The sequence below is a fragment of the Centrocercus urophasianus genome, unplaced genomic scaffold (assembly GCF_019232065.1).
Source record: "Centrocercus urophasianus isolate 14NV4802_14NV808 unplaced genomic scaffold, USGS_Curo_1.0 seq_17, whole genome shotgun sequence".
NCBI classification, from domain to species: Eukaryota; Metazoa; Chordata; class Aves; order Galliformes; family Phasianidae; genus Centrocercus; species Centrocercus urophasianus.
The window spans coordinates 9,163,825-9,178,039 of record NW_024884722.1 but is presented as its reverse complement, the minus strand read 5'-3'; the positions used below and the strand labels follow the sequence as shown (position 1 = coordinate 9,178,039).

The 14,215-nt window shown below is 38.6% G+C and overlaps 1 protein-coding gene across 4 annotated transcripts in view; it reads left to right on the top strand.

The window, feature by feature from the left end:
• SHOC2 (SHOC2 leucine rich repeat scaffold protein) overlaps positions 1–13,104 on the top strand; it is a 61,357-nt gene extending 48,253 nt beyond the window's left edge. For all 4 annotated transcript variants that reach the window (XM_042818113.1, XM_042818114.1, XM_042818116.1 and 1 more), the window contains exons 5-9: positions 1,058–1,246; positions 2,685–2,807; positions 4,758–4,895; positions 5,391–5,508; positions 7,618–13,104. In XM_042818113.1, coding sequence (XP_042674047.1) covers positions 1,058–1,246; positions 2,685–2,807; positions 4,758–4,895; positions 5,391–5,508; positions 7,618–7,826 — 777 coding nt within the window. In that variant the 3' untranslated portion in view covers positions 7,827–13,104. The remainder of the gene's footprint in view (positions 1–1,057; positions 1,247–2,684; positions 2,808–4,757; positions 4,896–5,390; positions 5,509–7,617) is intronic.
• The last annotated feature ends 1,111 nt before the right edge of the window (positions 13,105–14,215 follow it).

Here is a 14,215-nt window from a genome sequence, read left to right as displayed (position 1 = left end):
TCAGAAATACTGATATTGGAAATAGAGTTGGAATCATTATCCTGTTAGCGCTCTTTCCTGATTGCAGATGTTGCATTATTTATGGTATGTAATGCCATGCATAAATCTCCAATTTCTGTAATACTTAAGCAAATGGAGCTGAATTCAAATTGGCATAGTAATAAGCCAAGGTGACACTTCAGCAGTAATTTAGCTCTCATTATTCATCCCTATGGTTCCAGCAGCGTGCTTGGCACGTATCTAACATAAACTCTGTGATCCTTGCTGCTGAAATTTCAGAGTCTGCTTGGATTATGAAAGGGGCACAAAGAGCCAGTCGACTCAGTGGGCAATCATTGCTATCCAGATTGGCTCTGGGGTTTTGCTTTTTTATTTTTGAAGACAAGACAGGTGGAGCAATAACTATTTAGGGGTATTTTGGAAACAAGAAAGAAAAAAAAAAAAGGGAATTTCCAAAAGCTTCTGCGTTCTTCTCTAGACTGTCCAGCTATCTGAAAACGTTGTAGCCTGAAAAGAAACCTCTACCAGATGCATTCACAGCATGAGTTGTTATTAAATTACAAAGATTGGAATTTGAAATATCAAATACACCTTCGAGAAATCCTGCTTGGGTCTGGTGGTTCTGTGGGCCTTGCTGTCATTTGTGAGCAAGGTTAAGGGAAGCTCAGCTCAGCAGTGCAGGCCATGCTCTTTCAGAGCCTGAATATGAGAATGGGCACACTGCTGCCAGAGTTGCCCAAGAGGTAGCAGTGTGTTATTAAAAAATTCCATTTGGAGGATAAGAAAGTTACAAAACCTCCTGAGCTTTCAGGTGCGAAATGTTTGCTTTTCTTATACCTGGAAGTATATAAGCAGACCTGAGGAAACAAGGTGCGGGCTGACAACTGCAAGGGGAGTGTGCTGCTCTTGGAAGTTTTATCAGATTGAACAGTGGTTTGGGTGTTGCAATGCTCATTGAGACTTGGGGGATAGCATTTCTAATTAGACCCATGAGGAAAAAGAGATGTATTCAAATAAATCTGTCCTAAGTTCCTGGGTGGTTTTCTTCTCTCTACAGGGTCTTTTATCCAGCCTTGTCAAGCTGACTAGTTTAACGCTGGCCAGGAACTGCTTCCAGTCCTATCCTGTGGGTGGCCCGTCCCAGTTCTCCACAATCTACTCTCTCAACATGGAGCACAACCGCATCAATAAAATCCCCTTTGGAATTTTCTCTAGAGCTAAAGTATTAAGTAAGCTGAACATGAAGGTGAGGCACAGAAACATGCTACAGTTTGTAAAAATCAATGAGGAGCACTGTTTCCTATTCCATTAATTCTGGCAAGCGTAATGATTTAAGGAATGAATTTATCACGATTGAGTAGACACTGCTGCCCTTAGATACAGAAGCAATTCTGGATTAGTTTAAAAAATGTACTGTCACACTGTTATTGATCTGTCTTCATTTTTGTTCCTTACACGGTTGTGTTTGCAGGAATATGAACAGCAACGAAGTGGGCTGCAAAGTTCTCTAGTGTTCAAATAGGGCGTGAGCATGCAGAGTAACACGTTTCTTTCCTCCTCTCTGCACTGTTTCAGTTTAGGCTAAAAACAAAATTATGTAAAATATCTTTGGAATATTATATATATTTATATATTATATATATATTTATATATATATTTATTTATAAAGTCTAAGTTTGGAGGATTTTGGCAGTGGCTGTAAAGCACATAGGAAAGAGGACCTTTATGTGTGTGCTCTGTACACAGAGTGATGAGAACCTGGGAAAAGAGGTGACATCTTTCAATGAATGGGCTTGTTTGAAGTTTTTAAAACAAGTTATTAAAAAAAGGATGTTTGAGCAGTAGTTATGCTCGGCAACTATTTTTTTTTAATATTTTTTGGCACACGTGGATCCTCAATTTGCCTTATTACCATTTTAAAAAATCATTTAGCCATCTGTAATTTCACATTTACCAGTACTTTGTATGACATACATATCTACATGCATACAGATATTACTTCATGGTGTCTGATCTAGATCAAATATAGCAGCGTTTTGAGCACCAGGATGTTTAGTTTAAGATGCTTTTATTCTGAGTCATTAAGGTGTATTTCCCTTGTGTTTTTTCTCTCTTTACTCCCCTCTCTCTTTACTCTTCTAAGCCCCATGTATCTACTGTTTCCAGACTGAGCTGTGAAGCATTGCTGGCTGCTCCTTGTGTCCCAGCTCAGCCAAGTCAGAGCCTTGAGTAATGCCTTTGCTTATGTTGTTTATCGACTTCTTATTTTTTAAACAGATTGAAAGAGGAGGATTTTTTTTTTTCCTAGTGAGCTCTGTGTATTCTTTGTATTTCAGCATTGCTGATAACAGTTTTGTACATTATGGTGAATTTGCTATTCTTTTTTCTCTCCATTGTATTCTGTAACAAAATGAAAAATGTTTTAACTGCCGGAGCATGAAATGTTTTGAATTATGTACTTCTAAGTTTTCCATTTCAGTTCTTGTTGATAACACAAAATCAATTCTGCAACTGTAAATTCAGACTGCTTATTACATTCTGAGGAATTAAAAGATATTTGACCAATTGTCACCATTTTATTCTAATGTAATTAGCTGCTATTTTGTTTTGAAGTTTAATCACTCAAATGCCTTGTTGGTCTCTTGCAAATGCAGACCCTAATTGTTTGCTATGTTAAATCTCAGGACAATCAGCTGACCTCTCTCCCCTTGGACTTTGGGACTTGGACTAGTATGGTAGAACTGAACTTAGCTACTAACCAACTCACAAAGATCCCTGAGGATGTGTCTGGGCTTGTTTCTCTTGAGGTGAGAAGAATATGAACAACTGCTATTTGAATAGATGTTTTTAATCTATCTGTGGTTGTTGTGAATGGCTTTTTGAATGTTCTTCTTCAGGCTCTAGGTGAATGTCTGTGCACAAAGGGTTAAGCGCAGACATATTTTCAACTGTGTGGAAAGGAAAATATTTTCAACAGAAAGTGCTGGAAATGAAATGGCACTGAGCTGGGTTTGATTCCTGGGGACATCAGCATGGAAACAAAGGGGTCAGAAAAACGTAATGAAATGGTCTGCAGTCAGAGATGGCTGCACTGTGAACCCTGTAAGCAGCCGAGTGGGAAATCTCAACCCTGAAGGGAGAAGAGCTCTATACTTGGAAGTCATGAACTAGACCTGTCTTGTCTCTTAGTCCTGTTTCCCAAGGTAACATCAGCAGAGACAGTCAAACATAATCATCTTGGAGGGATGTAAGGACAGAGGTCCTTGTTCGGGTAGCTCTGACATGCCATGAGGGGACTTCACAGCCTCTGTGAGTCACTGGAAAAAGTCTGTTAAAGGACAGCAGCAAATATCATGTTTGAAATCGATGGTTTCCAGTGTGATGGCTGCTCTGAGTGATTAATAATTCCTAGAGCTGTGGCAAAAGGATATGACAGAGCAGTAGCTATTAAGCAGTTCAGCTTTCTTTAAGGCTCTGGCTGATATGGAAGGTGTTAACACCTGACAGCTGGATTTGCAAGTGCTCTGCTGGCTGCTGAAGCTGGAGAGCTGGGCTGTCCACAAAGCCATTACTGCTAACTTTCTCTGTAATTAAGGAATCAAATACAAAAAGCTATTTTGGCAATGTTTACTCTAAAGTTGAGGTTCCTACAGCTGTGCTAAGTTAGCTGTGCTGCACATAGGTAATATTTTTTTGTTCCTGCCTTGTGAATATAGCATTATTATTCTAACCATTATGTGTCTTAGCACCTTATGGAAAGCCAGCATAATACTGCTCATGCTAATGCTGAATTTTTTATTTTTATTCACTTTGATTTTCACTTTCATTTTAGCCTTGTTTTCTATTCTTTCCTGCCCTCAGTTTTTCCAGTCTCCATGAAGCTAGTGAAAACTGGAATAGTTAGATCCTCAGTCTGTAACCCTGGCTGGCTTAGCCAGGATGAGTGTCTGCACTGGTGCACTTTCACACACTGGTGTCTTGGTGTGCCTTGTTAAATCACTAGATAATTCTATTGTTTAGACAGTGATTGATTGCATTTCTGCTTGCTGTGTAGTTATGAAGCTTGATTTTTTTTTTTTTTTTTTCCCCCTAAGGATACTGGACTTCTTTGTTGAAAAACAGTATACTAGTATGAGTTGTGGCTTAATGAGTAACTCTGTTAATTGACATTGCAAATAAGAATACATTTCCTGAACGCAGGATTTCCAATTTAGAAAGGAGAAATAAAAGAAGATGACACTTTGGGGAAAAGTGAGTGTGTAGTAGCAGACCAGTGAATATCTTTGCAATGTGCTGCCCAGGTGCTCTGACCCCATACATTTACTTGCTGCTATTCCAACCCGAAGAGATGCAGGGAAAAAAGGAAGCATGTTGCTTTTCAAAGAGGACCTGGCAATCACAACAAGCTGTGTAAAATATGGTTTTGAAATAGCTGTGAGAAAGGGTAACAAAGGTGATAGGGAAGTACAAAAAAAAGTAGTTTTACTTTCCCTGAACAAATAAGATGTGCTTTGTTTTTGGCTTACATTTATTATTATTATGTAACATAATATTTGTAAAAATTATATAATAGAATTACGTATTTGTACCAGTAAGGTTTAAAAAGTGTGTGTGTGTGTATTTACATCTTTTCCGTAAGTTGAATGCAGGCTAGTCTTGGACTTCACTACTTGAAAATTCAGAAAGATCCTATCTCGTTACACATCCTGACTTCTTATTTACTTATTGCATTGCTGACATTCTGTGTCTTTTTTAAGGTTCTTATATTGTCAAATAATCTCCTAAAAAAACTTCCCCATGGAATTGGAAATCTCCGGAAACTCCGAGAGCTAGACCTAGAGGAAAACAAACTGGAATCCTTGCCAAATGAAATAGCTTACCTCAAGGATCTGCAGGTGAAACAATAATTGGCAGAGATTAACATTTTATGTCCTTAATTTACGCCATACTAACTTAATTACAGCTAGTTTGATGAGGGAAATGATATGGGACTGGATGTAGAACCAAGAGTTAAGAATCTTGTATGACTTCCTCTGCAGTCTGTCCCCACTAATTCTTTCCACGGATTAATCCGTTAATTTTGAACAAATTTTCAAGAGCTTAACCATGTTATACTATGAGTACACTTCTACCACAGGAATAGCTTGTGTGGTTTCAGCCATGTTCATGAAACTTTCATATTTAAGACAGGAGGCGTATGTTTTACTGTGCGCTACTTTATTTTTATGTTTAGTAAAGGTTGGAGATGTTGCAGAGCAGAAGTTTTTTTTGGTTCAAATGCAGGAGGGTAGAATTCAGAATTCATCACTTTATAAGCTATATATCTTGTTATTTGCTGTTATTTGAAGACACGAGTTAATTTTTAAAAATGTGGGTTTTTTTTCCCTTAGAAATTGGTTCTGACTAATAATCAGTTGACCACCCTTCCCAGAGGTATCGGTCACCTTACCAATCTGACTCACCTTGGGCTTGGAGAGAATCTTCTCACACACCTTCCTGAGGAAATTGGTAAGTTTTTTTTTTTTTTTTTCTTTTTTCATAATGCTTCTTTTCTTTTTTTTTTTTTTTTGGCTGAACCAAAGCAGTTACTGACAGAGAAGATAGACATCTATTGTGCTCAAAAGTAGAGACCACAAAATTCATGTGAAACTTCCAGATATACACAGCCCAACATGAAATATGTGCCACTGAAACAGCACTATAAGTGTGTGATCTTTATCTCTCTGAACTGTACTGAAATGAATGGTCTAGCTTTTTTCAGCTGCTCTGCAAAGAGCTGCCAAACACACACCTAACTTGGAATGGTGAGATTCCATTTTTCTACATAGTATTGATCACGTCATAAGCCTACTCTTATTCTTGGAAAGAAGTCAGTGTTAGAAAGAAAATGTACAAGTCCTATTCTAAATCTGTGGTTTAGACAAAAAATCTTGTGCAAGTTGTAGACAAGCGAAGCACACATTTCTGCTGGTAGTCTTTCTGTGCACAATTCTGTTTGTAAAGCATCATACTGCTTTTTTTGTCTTGAGGAGGTAAGAGTAGGGATGGAAGAGATAAAAGGAAAGAGGGGGAGGAATGGGTTTGTTTTATTCAGTCAGACATCAAGCCCTTGCTTCTGCTCTTTCTCTTATGGGAGATGAAATAGGTTATCAGAGCATAGAAGACATTTATGGTGTGATAGGTGTAAAATGGGGGAGGATTGTGTGTGTGCAAACTTGTATGTTTGCAGTGTATTTCAAAGTTGTATGTTTATTTTTATAATTGACTGCTGTGGAGGTAACTGAAATCTTTAGAAACTTTACTCCACGTTCAAACATCTGGTTAGTCTGTATTACAGTATCTGTAGTAGAGATGTAAAATTTGGATTAAGAAGGAATTTCACACATGGGTTTGTTGCATTTAGTAAATCCACTGCTGTGATCTCTCCTGCTTTCTTCCTGTGGCACATCACAGTTATACCTTAAGCTTCTAATAGATGTGATAGCTATGATACAGATATTTTATTAGCAATAATAGATACCAAGTAGTATAAATGTTTTCTAGACCCTTGGTATTTGGTAGCTCTTCACCATTGCCTGCATCTGCAAAGTGCTGGGCTGAACAGTTAAGGTAAAAATCCCTATCTGCTCTGTTACTAGGCATATTTTCAACTGCTGTCCATAGGAGATATTGTAATGGCCCTTTTCACAGGAAAACCAAAGCAGATGTGGCTCTCATTCCAATGCTTGCGAACAGAAAACCTGCTGGGCTTGAAAATAGTTTAGATGAGTAACTGACTCTAGATTTTACATTGTGAAGAGTCTCCAAGTGGACTTAAAGCTTCTGACAGTTAAAAACTGCGTGAACCAAAACGTACTTCTCTTAACATGAGCCAGCAGTGCGCTCTGGCAGCTCGAAAGGCAAATGGGATCCTGGGCTCCATCAGGAGAGGGGTGGTCAGCAGGGACAGGGAGGTGATTGTCCCTCTCTACTCGGCTCTTGTGAGGCCCCATCTGGAGTACTGTGTCCAGGTGTGGAGCCCTCAGTACAAGAAAGACATTGAGATTTTGGAAAGGGTCCAGAGGAGGGCGACTAAGATGATCAGGGGGCTGGAGCACCTCCCCTATGAGGACAGGCTGAGGGAGTTGGGCTTGTTCAGCCTGGAGAAGAGAAGGCTGCGGGGTGACCTCATTGCAGCCTATCAATACCTGAAGGGAACCTACACCCAGGAGGGGAGTAAACTCTTCAAAAGGGCTGACAACAGCAGGACTTGGGGAAATGGATCCAAGTTGAAGGAGGGAAGATTTAGGTTGGATGTTAGGGGGAAGTTCTATACAAGGAGAGTGGTTAGGCCCTGGAACGGGCTGCCCAGGGAGGTTGTGGATGCCCCGTCCTTGGATGTGTTTAAGGCCAGGTTGGACGGGGTCCTGGGCAGCCTGATCTGAATGTGTGTGTTTGGTGGCCCTGCTAGGCAGGGGGGTTGGAACTACATGATCCTTGAGGTCCCTTCCAACCCGGGTGATTCTGTGATTCTGTGATTTTACATTGCGAAGAGTCTCCAAGTGGACTTAAAGCTTCTGACAGTTAAAAACTGCGTGAACCAAAACGTACTTCTCTGTATTATTTTATTTTAACCAGGTACACTGGAGAATCTGGAAGAACTGTATTTGAATGACAACCCCAACCTGCACAGCCTTCCCTTTGAGCTGGCTCTTTGCAGCAAACTGTCAATAATGAGTATTGAGAACTGCCCACTCAGCCACCTTCCGCCTCAGATTGTTGCAGGAGGACCCTCTTTCATCATTCAGTTCCTAAAGATGCAGGGACCATACCGTGCCATGGTCTGATGCTGATTGGATTGTCCAATACACTGTACAAAAACACAAACTGCATTAATGTTTTAATTGTCTGCATATGTATATATAATATAATATATGTGGTTTATATTATATTATATATATATAAATATATAAATAATATAAAACGGCAAATTTAAGACTGCATTATGTGTTTCTGCTAATAGAGGAATCATAGCCATTTAGATTTTTTTTTTTTATCTGTAAAAATGCTTGTCTAAGTTTTCTTTGCTGAATTTGATGGAAGTTGAGTAACCTGGACATGCCAGTTCATTTAAAGCAATTGCCAATGAACTCAAATTTAAGGGACAAAGATAGTTTTGCTTAGATTTGCTTTCAGTTAAGAGAAACATATAACCTTTATATAATGAACTTTTCTGTTTAATCCCTCTTTTTTTTTTTTTTTTTTTTTTGTGTGTGTATATCAAAACCTGTAAGGGTCACATGTCCTGAGGTTGGGATTTTCTTTTAACTTATTTTGAGATTTGAAGCAAATGGTGTTTTTATATTGTTTACAGTCAGAGTAAATCACTGGATTTTGTTTTATTTTGATTTGCTCTGTTTTAATCAATCATATCTAGAATTTATATGCCTCTGCTGATGAATTTTTATCAACCGGTTTGTATACTAAAGACATATACTCATCAGAACAACTGGCAGGTGAAAAGGATGCAGTCAAAATGAAAGAAAAGGAAAAAGAAAAAAAAAAAAGGAAAAAAAAAGCTTGAATTCTTTTAAGTCTTGCTTCCCTGAATTATCAGTTGCAGGCATAACATATCTGAACTGAGCCTTTTGCAATTGGTCTTTTCTAGCACAAGTAAACCTTTTCAGATTGGTGAAAACACGGAGTGAGAAGCGGTTTTCTTTTTTGTGAAGTAACGACTCCACGAGGTCTAACAGTACAGTTAAGTGGCAAGGAAATAATATATATGTACATTTTTATTACAGTGTTGAGTCATGAACTACAACAGGCAATTTTAAGGATTCCTTATAGTCCTTGTACAATAAATGAATGTGTCTTACTTTTGAACACTGCAATATATGTAAGTTTTAAAGTTGGTAACAATGTACTACGGTTTTATATCTTGACTTGCCTTGTACCTCCTTCCATTATGGAACTTCTGTGTCCAAGCACAATATCTTCACACTGTGCTGTTTTGCTGCTGAACTAAATGCACTTTTCCCCACAGCTGGGGCACTTGCTTCAAAATATTCAGTTCAGTACCTTGATTATTCTTTTTTTTTTTTTTTTTTTAACTTCATCCTATCTGTTTCAGTATTAAACCGATCTGTTAAAAAAGAGGCACCTTTTTCATTTGTGCATCGCTGTCGATAGCTCGAGAGAAACACTGTAAGTAGTAGACATTCAGTTTTACTGCAACTCCCTTGGTTGCTCACAAGGCAGAAGATGCTTCAGGGAAATGGATGCTGTTGCTGCACTTGCAGGGCCAGTTGCCCTTTTCCAGGAGGGCAGGAGCTCGAGGCGGTTGCATTCCACGTTTACTAAAGAGCTGTCCAGTTCACACTTGCTGGAGTTGCTGCTGGGGTAGTGTGGTTTAGAGGACTTTATCTTTTGAACAAAATCAAATCAGCTGATGCTACGAGAAATTTATTTCATGCGCAGAAGCTTGGGGGAATGTTATTTCTGGCTTTCAGGCATGCTTACTTACATGTATTGCCTTGATCTAGTTTTGCTTTATTTTTTTTTCTTTTTTTTCTCCCAGCATTGCATTCTGCTTTGTCTTATGTCTTTTCATTAACAAGGAGTAAGTTTTAAATGGAAGGCAGGTGGAGATATAAAACCTTAGAGGGCTTAAATGTGCTGTAAAACTATTGTAGATGTCACTGGATTTTACTAAGTAATATTCTTTTCTTTCTCACACAATAACTCTGCCCCCACCTCTTCCCCCCTCCCCGCCTTATTTCTTTTTTACATCTACTGTAGCTTTTCAGTTTAGAATTTAGTTTATAAAAGGCTATTTTCTTACAGTTCTGCCTGAAGTTAATCGTTCTCAGCATTAAGGTGTTAAAATATGAAGATGCTGTGATGCATAATTTCAAGACTGTAATCTAACTTTGGAATAGACTGCTAAACCCACATTTGTGCCCTCAGGTCACTGGGGGAAAATGGATTGATTAGTACGGTTCTTTGAAACAAAAGTGGCGACCCCTTGTGTTTTCAGGCGTCTTGGTCTCATTCCTTGTCTGCTCCTCAATCTCATTTTTATAAGAGCTGACAGGATTAAATTTGCTTGGTTTGTAAATACGTCAGTTATTCGCCTTGTTAAGGTACATGGTTCATGACTGTATGATTGCAGCTCACCCTCTCTCAGATAAATTCTTGTGGATGGGTTGGCTACCGAAATTTTGCTCGTTACACTTGCTTAAAAACAAAGTATTCTTTTCATTACACTTTTAGGGATAAATAAAGCTATGTTTTAATTCATTGCTATATTAAAAGCAGGATATTTTTTCAAACTCTTTGTATTAGTATGGTTGTTGCAACGCCAGATCATCCCGAGCCCTGTTTTAGAAGTTTAATTTTATGCATTCTGAAGGGAAAATTTGGAGGTTTCTTTAAAATTATCCCAAAGTTTAGATATTAAGCATGTGGAATGGATTGGGAGTAGACACGTATAAATCTCCGTATGTGCACACGTGGATTTATATCCAGATCTATTGATAGAGCCATACAGATCCAGCTGTTTTGATCATAACAGACTTCTACATTTGCCAGGATGCTGGCTTGTTAATGGGTTGGGTTCTAAATGGCATTTAATGCCTGATGACATTGGGCACATGCTGGTTTATTTCTACCTGTTTCAATATTTTGTTGGGCCTAATCAATTAAAATATGAACGGAAGTAACTTCATCCTGGCAAGTGTATGTATGCATACATACGTGTTATATGTATCTGTGTTTGTGTGAAAACATTGACAGAGTGGTGAAATGAACTCTTTAGGGCTTCTTCCAAAGCAGAATGCAGAAACAGGTCATTCCCAAATACTCATATTTTTGTCTGCCTTGTCCTACTGTTATCTCCCAAATAATTTACAGGGATAAAACATGACAATCTTTACTTTGGGTGAAAATAATGACCTTTGTATCTATTTTGAATGTCTCCCTGCAATGTACATAAAAATATGTGCATATACATATGCTCTATAAAGACACTGTCCTGAATCATGCCTTGACATAGCAGAAGCTGAATTACTGTACTACAGACTACAGCGTGTTACGGAAATTTGGTCAGGCATAAAACAGATTAGGGATTTCTTAAATAAGAAAGAGAAGGTTTTATTGCCATTATGACTCATTTTGGTTGCGTTGCATTTAAATTTGCTACATAGAAAGCTGTTACTCCCTGCAAAAATGTTTTAAGTTTAGATAGTATAAAACCATTACAGTTGTGTCTCTTCTTGTCCCGTATTCAACTTCCTAAACAGATTTTCTAGCCTAAACGCAGCAGAAGGGCTGTGTGTACAGCTGGGCCACAGAGCTATCTGATTGGCACTTTGTAGTTTGTCAGATGCTATTGGAGGCTTCTAAATTCATACGCCCCTTTTTGGAAGGAGATTTATGCTGTAAAATATTTGCTTCAGTGCCTCTTTTTGGTTTAGGTTTTCCCTGCAGTTTGTCCATCTTTTGCTAATGTTGTGTGAGAAAGTGCATGTTCAGACTTCTTGAAGGTCGTGTTTGTACATGATTTAGTAAAGTAGTACTCAAACTGTCTGGCTGGTTAGCACTTAAACCCATTGTATCACGTGAAATTCAAGTATCATCTCTGATCCTGGGAGTTGGAAAAATAGCTTTTATTTAAAAATCACAGAGCTTTATCAGAGCGTTTTTTGTTTGTTTTGAATTTAAATTTCTGAATCAGTACAGACTTAGCTGGAGAGTCTTCATATCTGGATTCAACTAAGAACTTTCGTATGGTCAAACCACACCTGAGTTGTATCCGATTGGCATGCTGGGAATAGCTTCTAATTAGATGTGCAGTTGGCAGTAATTTGCACAACACAAACTTCAAGGCACGGTGAGGACAATTACAAACAACCGATAGTATCTACAAGTGGTTTTTGTTTTTATGCTGGCGAAGGTCAGAAAACGATGTTTAATATTCTGATGTTTAGGTCTTAACCAGGACTGCACAGGACTTTTACTGTGGAAAAATACCAGACCACGCTAACTTTGTGGTTAAAAAGCTAAACAAGAGTGTAAACAGTCTACAAAAATGTACTTTTAATCTGAATTATTGTAATGTTGATTGTTATGTCTATATAAAAGATTGCCTTGCTTTTTTATAAGAGTCATTCTGTATCAATGCATTCATTATAAATAGTATATTTGTAAATGAGCTGCCGCTGAGTCTTTTGGAAGTTCTCTAGTATTTCTGGTCCAACGTGAGCTGGATGTATGTTGTCTTTTTGCAGCGCCCCAAGTGATCAAGAAATGCTTCCTCATTATATACTTGTAACTCTTCACAGGATGGTTTTTCAAATAATAGAAGTTTTTTTTTTTTTTTCCTCATGCATAGCAATTAGAGGAAACTTAATGGATTGCTTCACAGTAACTACTTTATTCATAAGGGAGATAAATTACACACTCTTATAAAGCAGATGTTGGTAAAATCTTTTACTCTTCTTTTCTACAGTACAGGAAGGCATAAAGCAAAATAACTACAGAACTTTCTCTCTGAAAAGGGAAATAAATCTCAGGTTTTAGTGTAAAATGCACTTGAGCAATGACAAAATTGAAGTAAGTATAAAATTGCTGCCTACAAGGCAGCCACCTGCATTTAAACTTCTTGCTTAATAAAAGGAGGTATGTCAAAGATGATGTGACAGAGACCTGAAATGCATTTTTTTTTTTCTCTGTACAACTCACTGAGATAGGTGCTGTTTCAAGAAGGCCATGGTTATGTCCTGTCCTGTGAACAAAGAAATAGGTTGATATCCTTTGAAATCAGAGTATAAAGGCTCCAGCTTTTTAGATGTGGCTTTGATGAGGATGACACCAAAGTACTTGCTATGGTAGCACGGAATGAGATCCAAGTGCCCAGCAGCCTGTGTCCAAGTGGAGGACATCCGTCTTGCTGTGACGTAGGGATCTGAGCTCGGTGAATCCAGGGGCTCCCCAGTGCACCCAGCAGTGGCTGTCCTGTGCCGTGGTGATGGCCGTGTCCCACTCTCCCCATCTAACAGCACTTTGTGGTGGTTAGGTCTGTGAGGGCACTCTCCTGCACCTCTGGAATACTGCTCAGAGCTTGCCAGCCAGAGCCTGTTGAGCTTGCCAAGGGAGGATCAGCTTCAGTAGCCCTTGATAAATTTGGCAAATTCACAGAAGTGCTGTTTTCTTTTTTTTTCTTTCTTTTTCTTTTCCCTAAATCTATTTACTTCTAGCCTCTACAACATCCTGTGTCTAATAATGCTACAATATAATTATGTGCTGAGTGAAAAAGTGCTTCCTTCTGTTTGTTTCAAACCACACCACCTGATTTCATTTGTAGAGTCCCCAGTTCTTGTATTCTGAGACATTTATGAAGGATCTTTCCTCTTCATTTGCTTTTTACTGTTCTTCATGGTTTTTCATGGAAGGGAGTGGCTTTCCATCAACTCGTGGTTCTAGTTTTTTTTAATGCTCAAACAAACTCTCATCCATTCTGGGATAATTCTTGTTATCCTTCTCCATAGTTTCCCAGCCTGGGTCCGACTCCTTTTCCCCATTCATGGTCTTTAGCAAGCTGCTTTGTTCTTTGCTCTCCAGTCTGTAACATGAAAGTGCAGCTGTTACGAAAAACTGGAATTGAGTGGGTGATAAAGTTTAGTGCAAAATTTCGGTGGGGAATAATCCTACTACAAAATGATCCGATTGGGGTTTGGATTTTCAGATGCCAACCACCCACTGCAATAATAAATGGTTTCTTCTGATCAGCTGTAGCGCTGATTTTCATCGTCTCTTGTAAGTAGGTTTGAGAGGCAAAATTGATACCAAACTTTACAGGGGGAGGTTGATTTAAATATTGCCGGAGTTTAAAACTGTATTCATAGTAGCAAGAGTGCATGCTTTGGGAAGTTGTGACTTTGAACATTTCAGCTGGCTTTTTTAAACTGTCCAAGCTCAACGTTTTCTGAAAGCATTGAGAAATTTCTAGTTTAATTTTTCTTTTCAGTTGTAGATCAGCACTGCACTGGTTGGGTTCTATTTTCCCAGGATGGGACCTTGCCAGCCATGATCAGTTTCTACTCAAATGCATCCAGAGATGTGCCTGATCAGAAGAGCTCCAAAGAATGAAAAGAAAAGAAGATTTCTGTTTCTGGCACGCTGTATCCTAAGGTCTGTATCAAGGCCTCAAAAAGCACACAGGCAGTCACTTTGG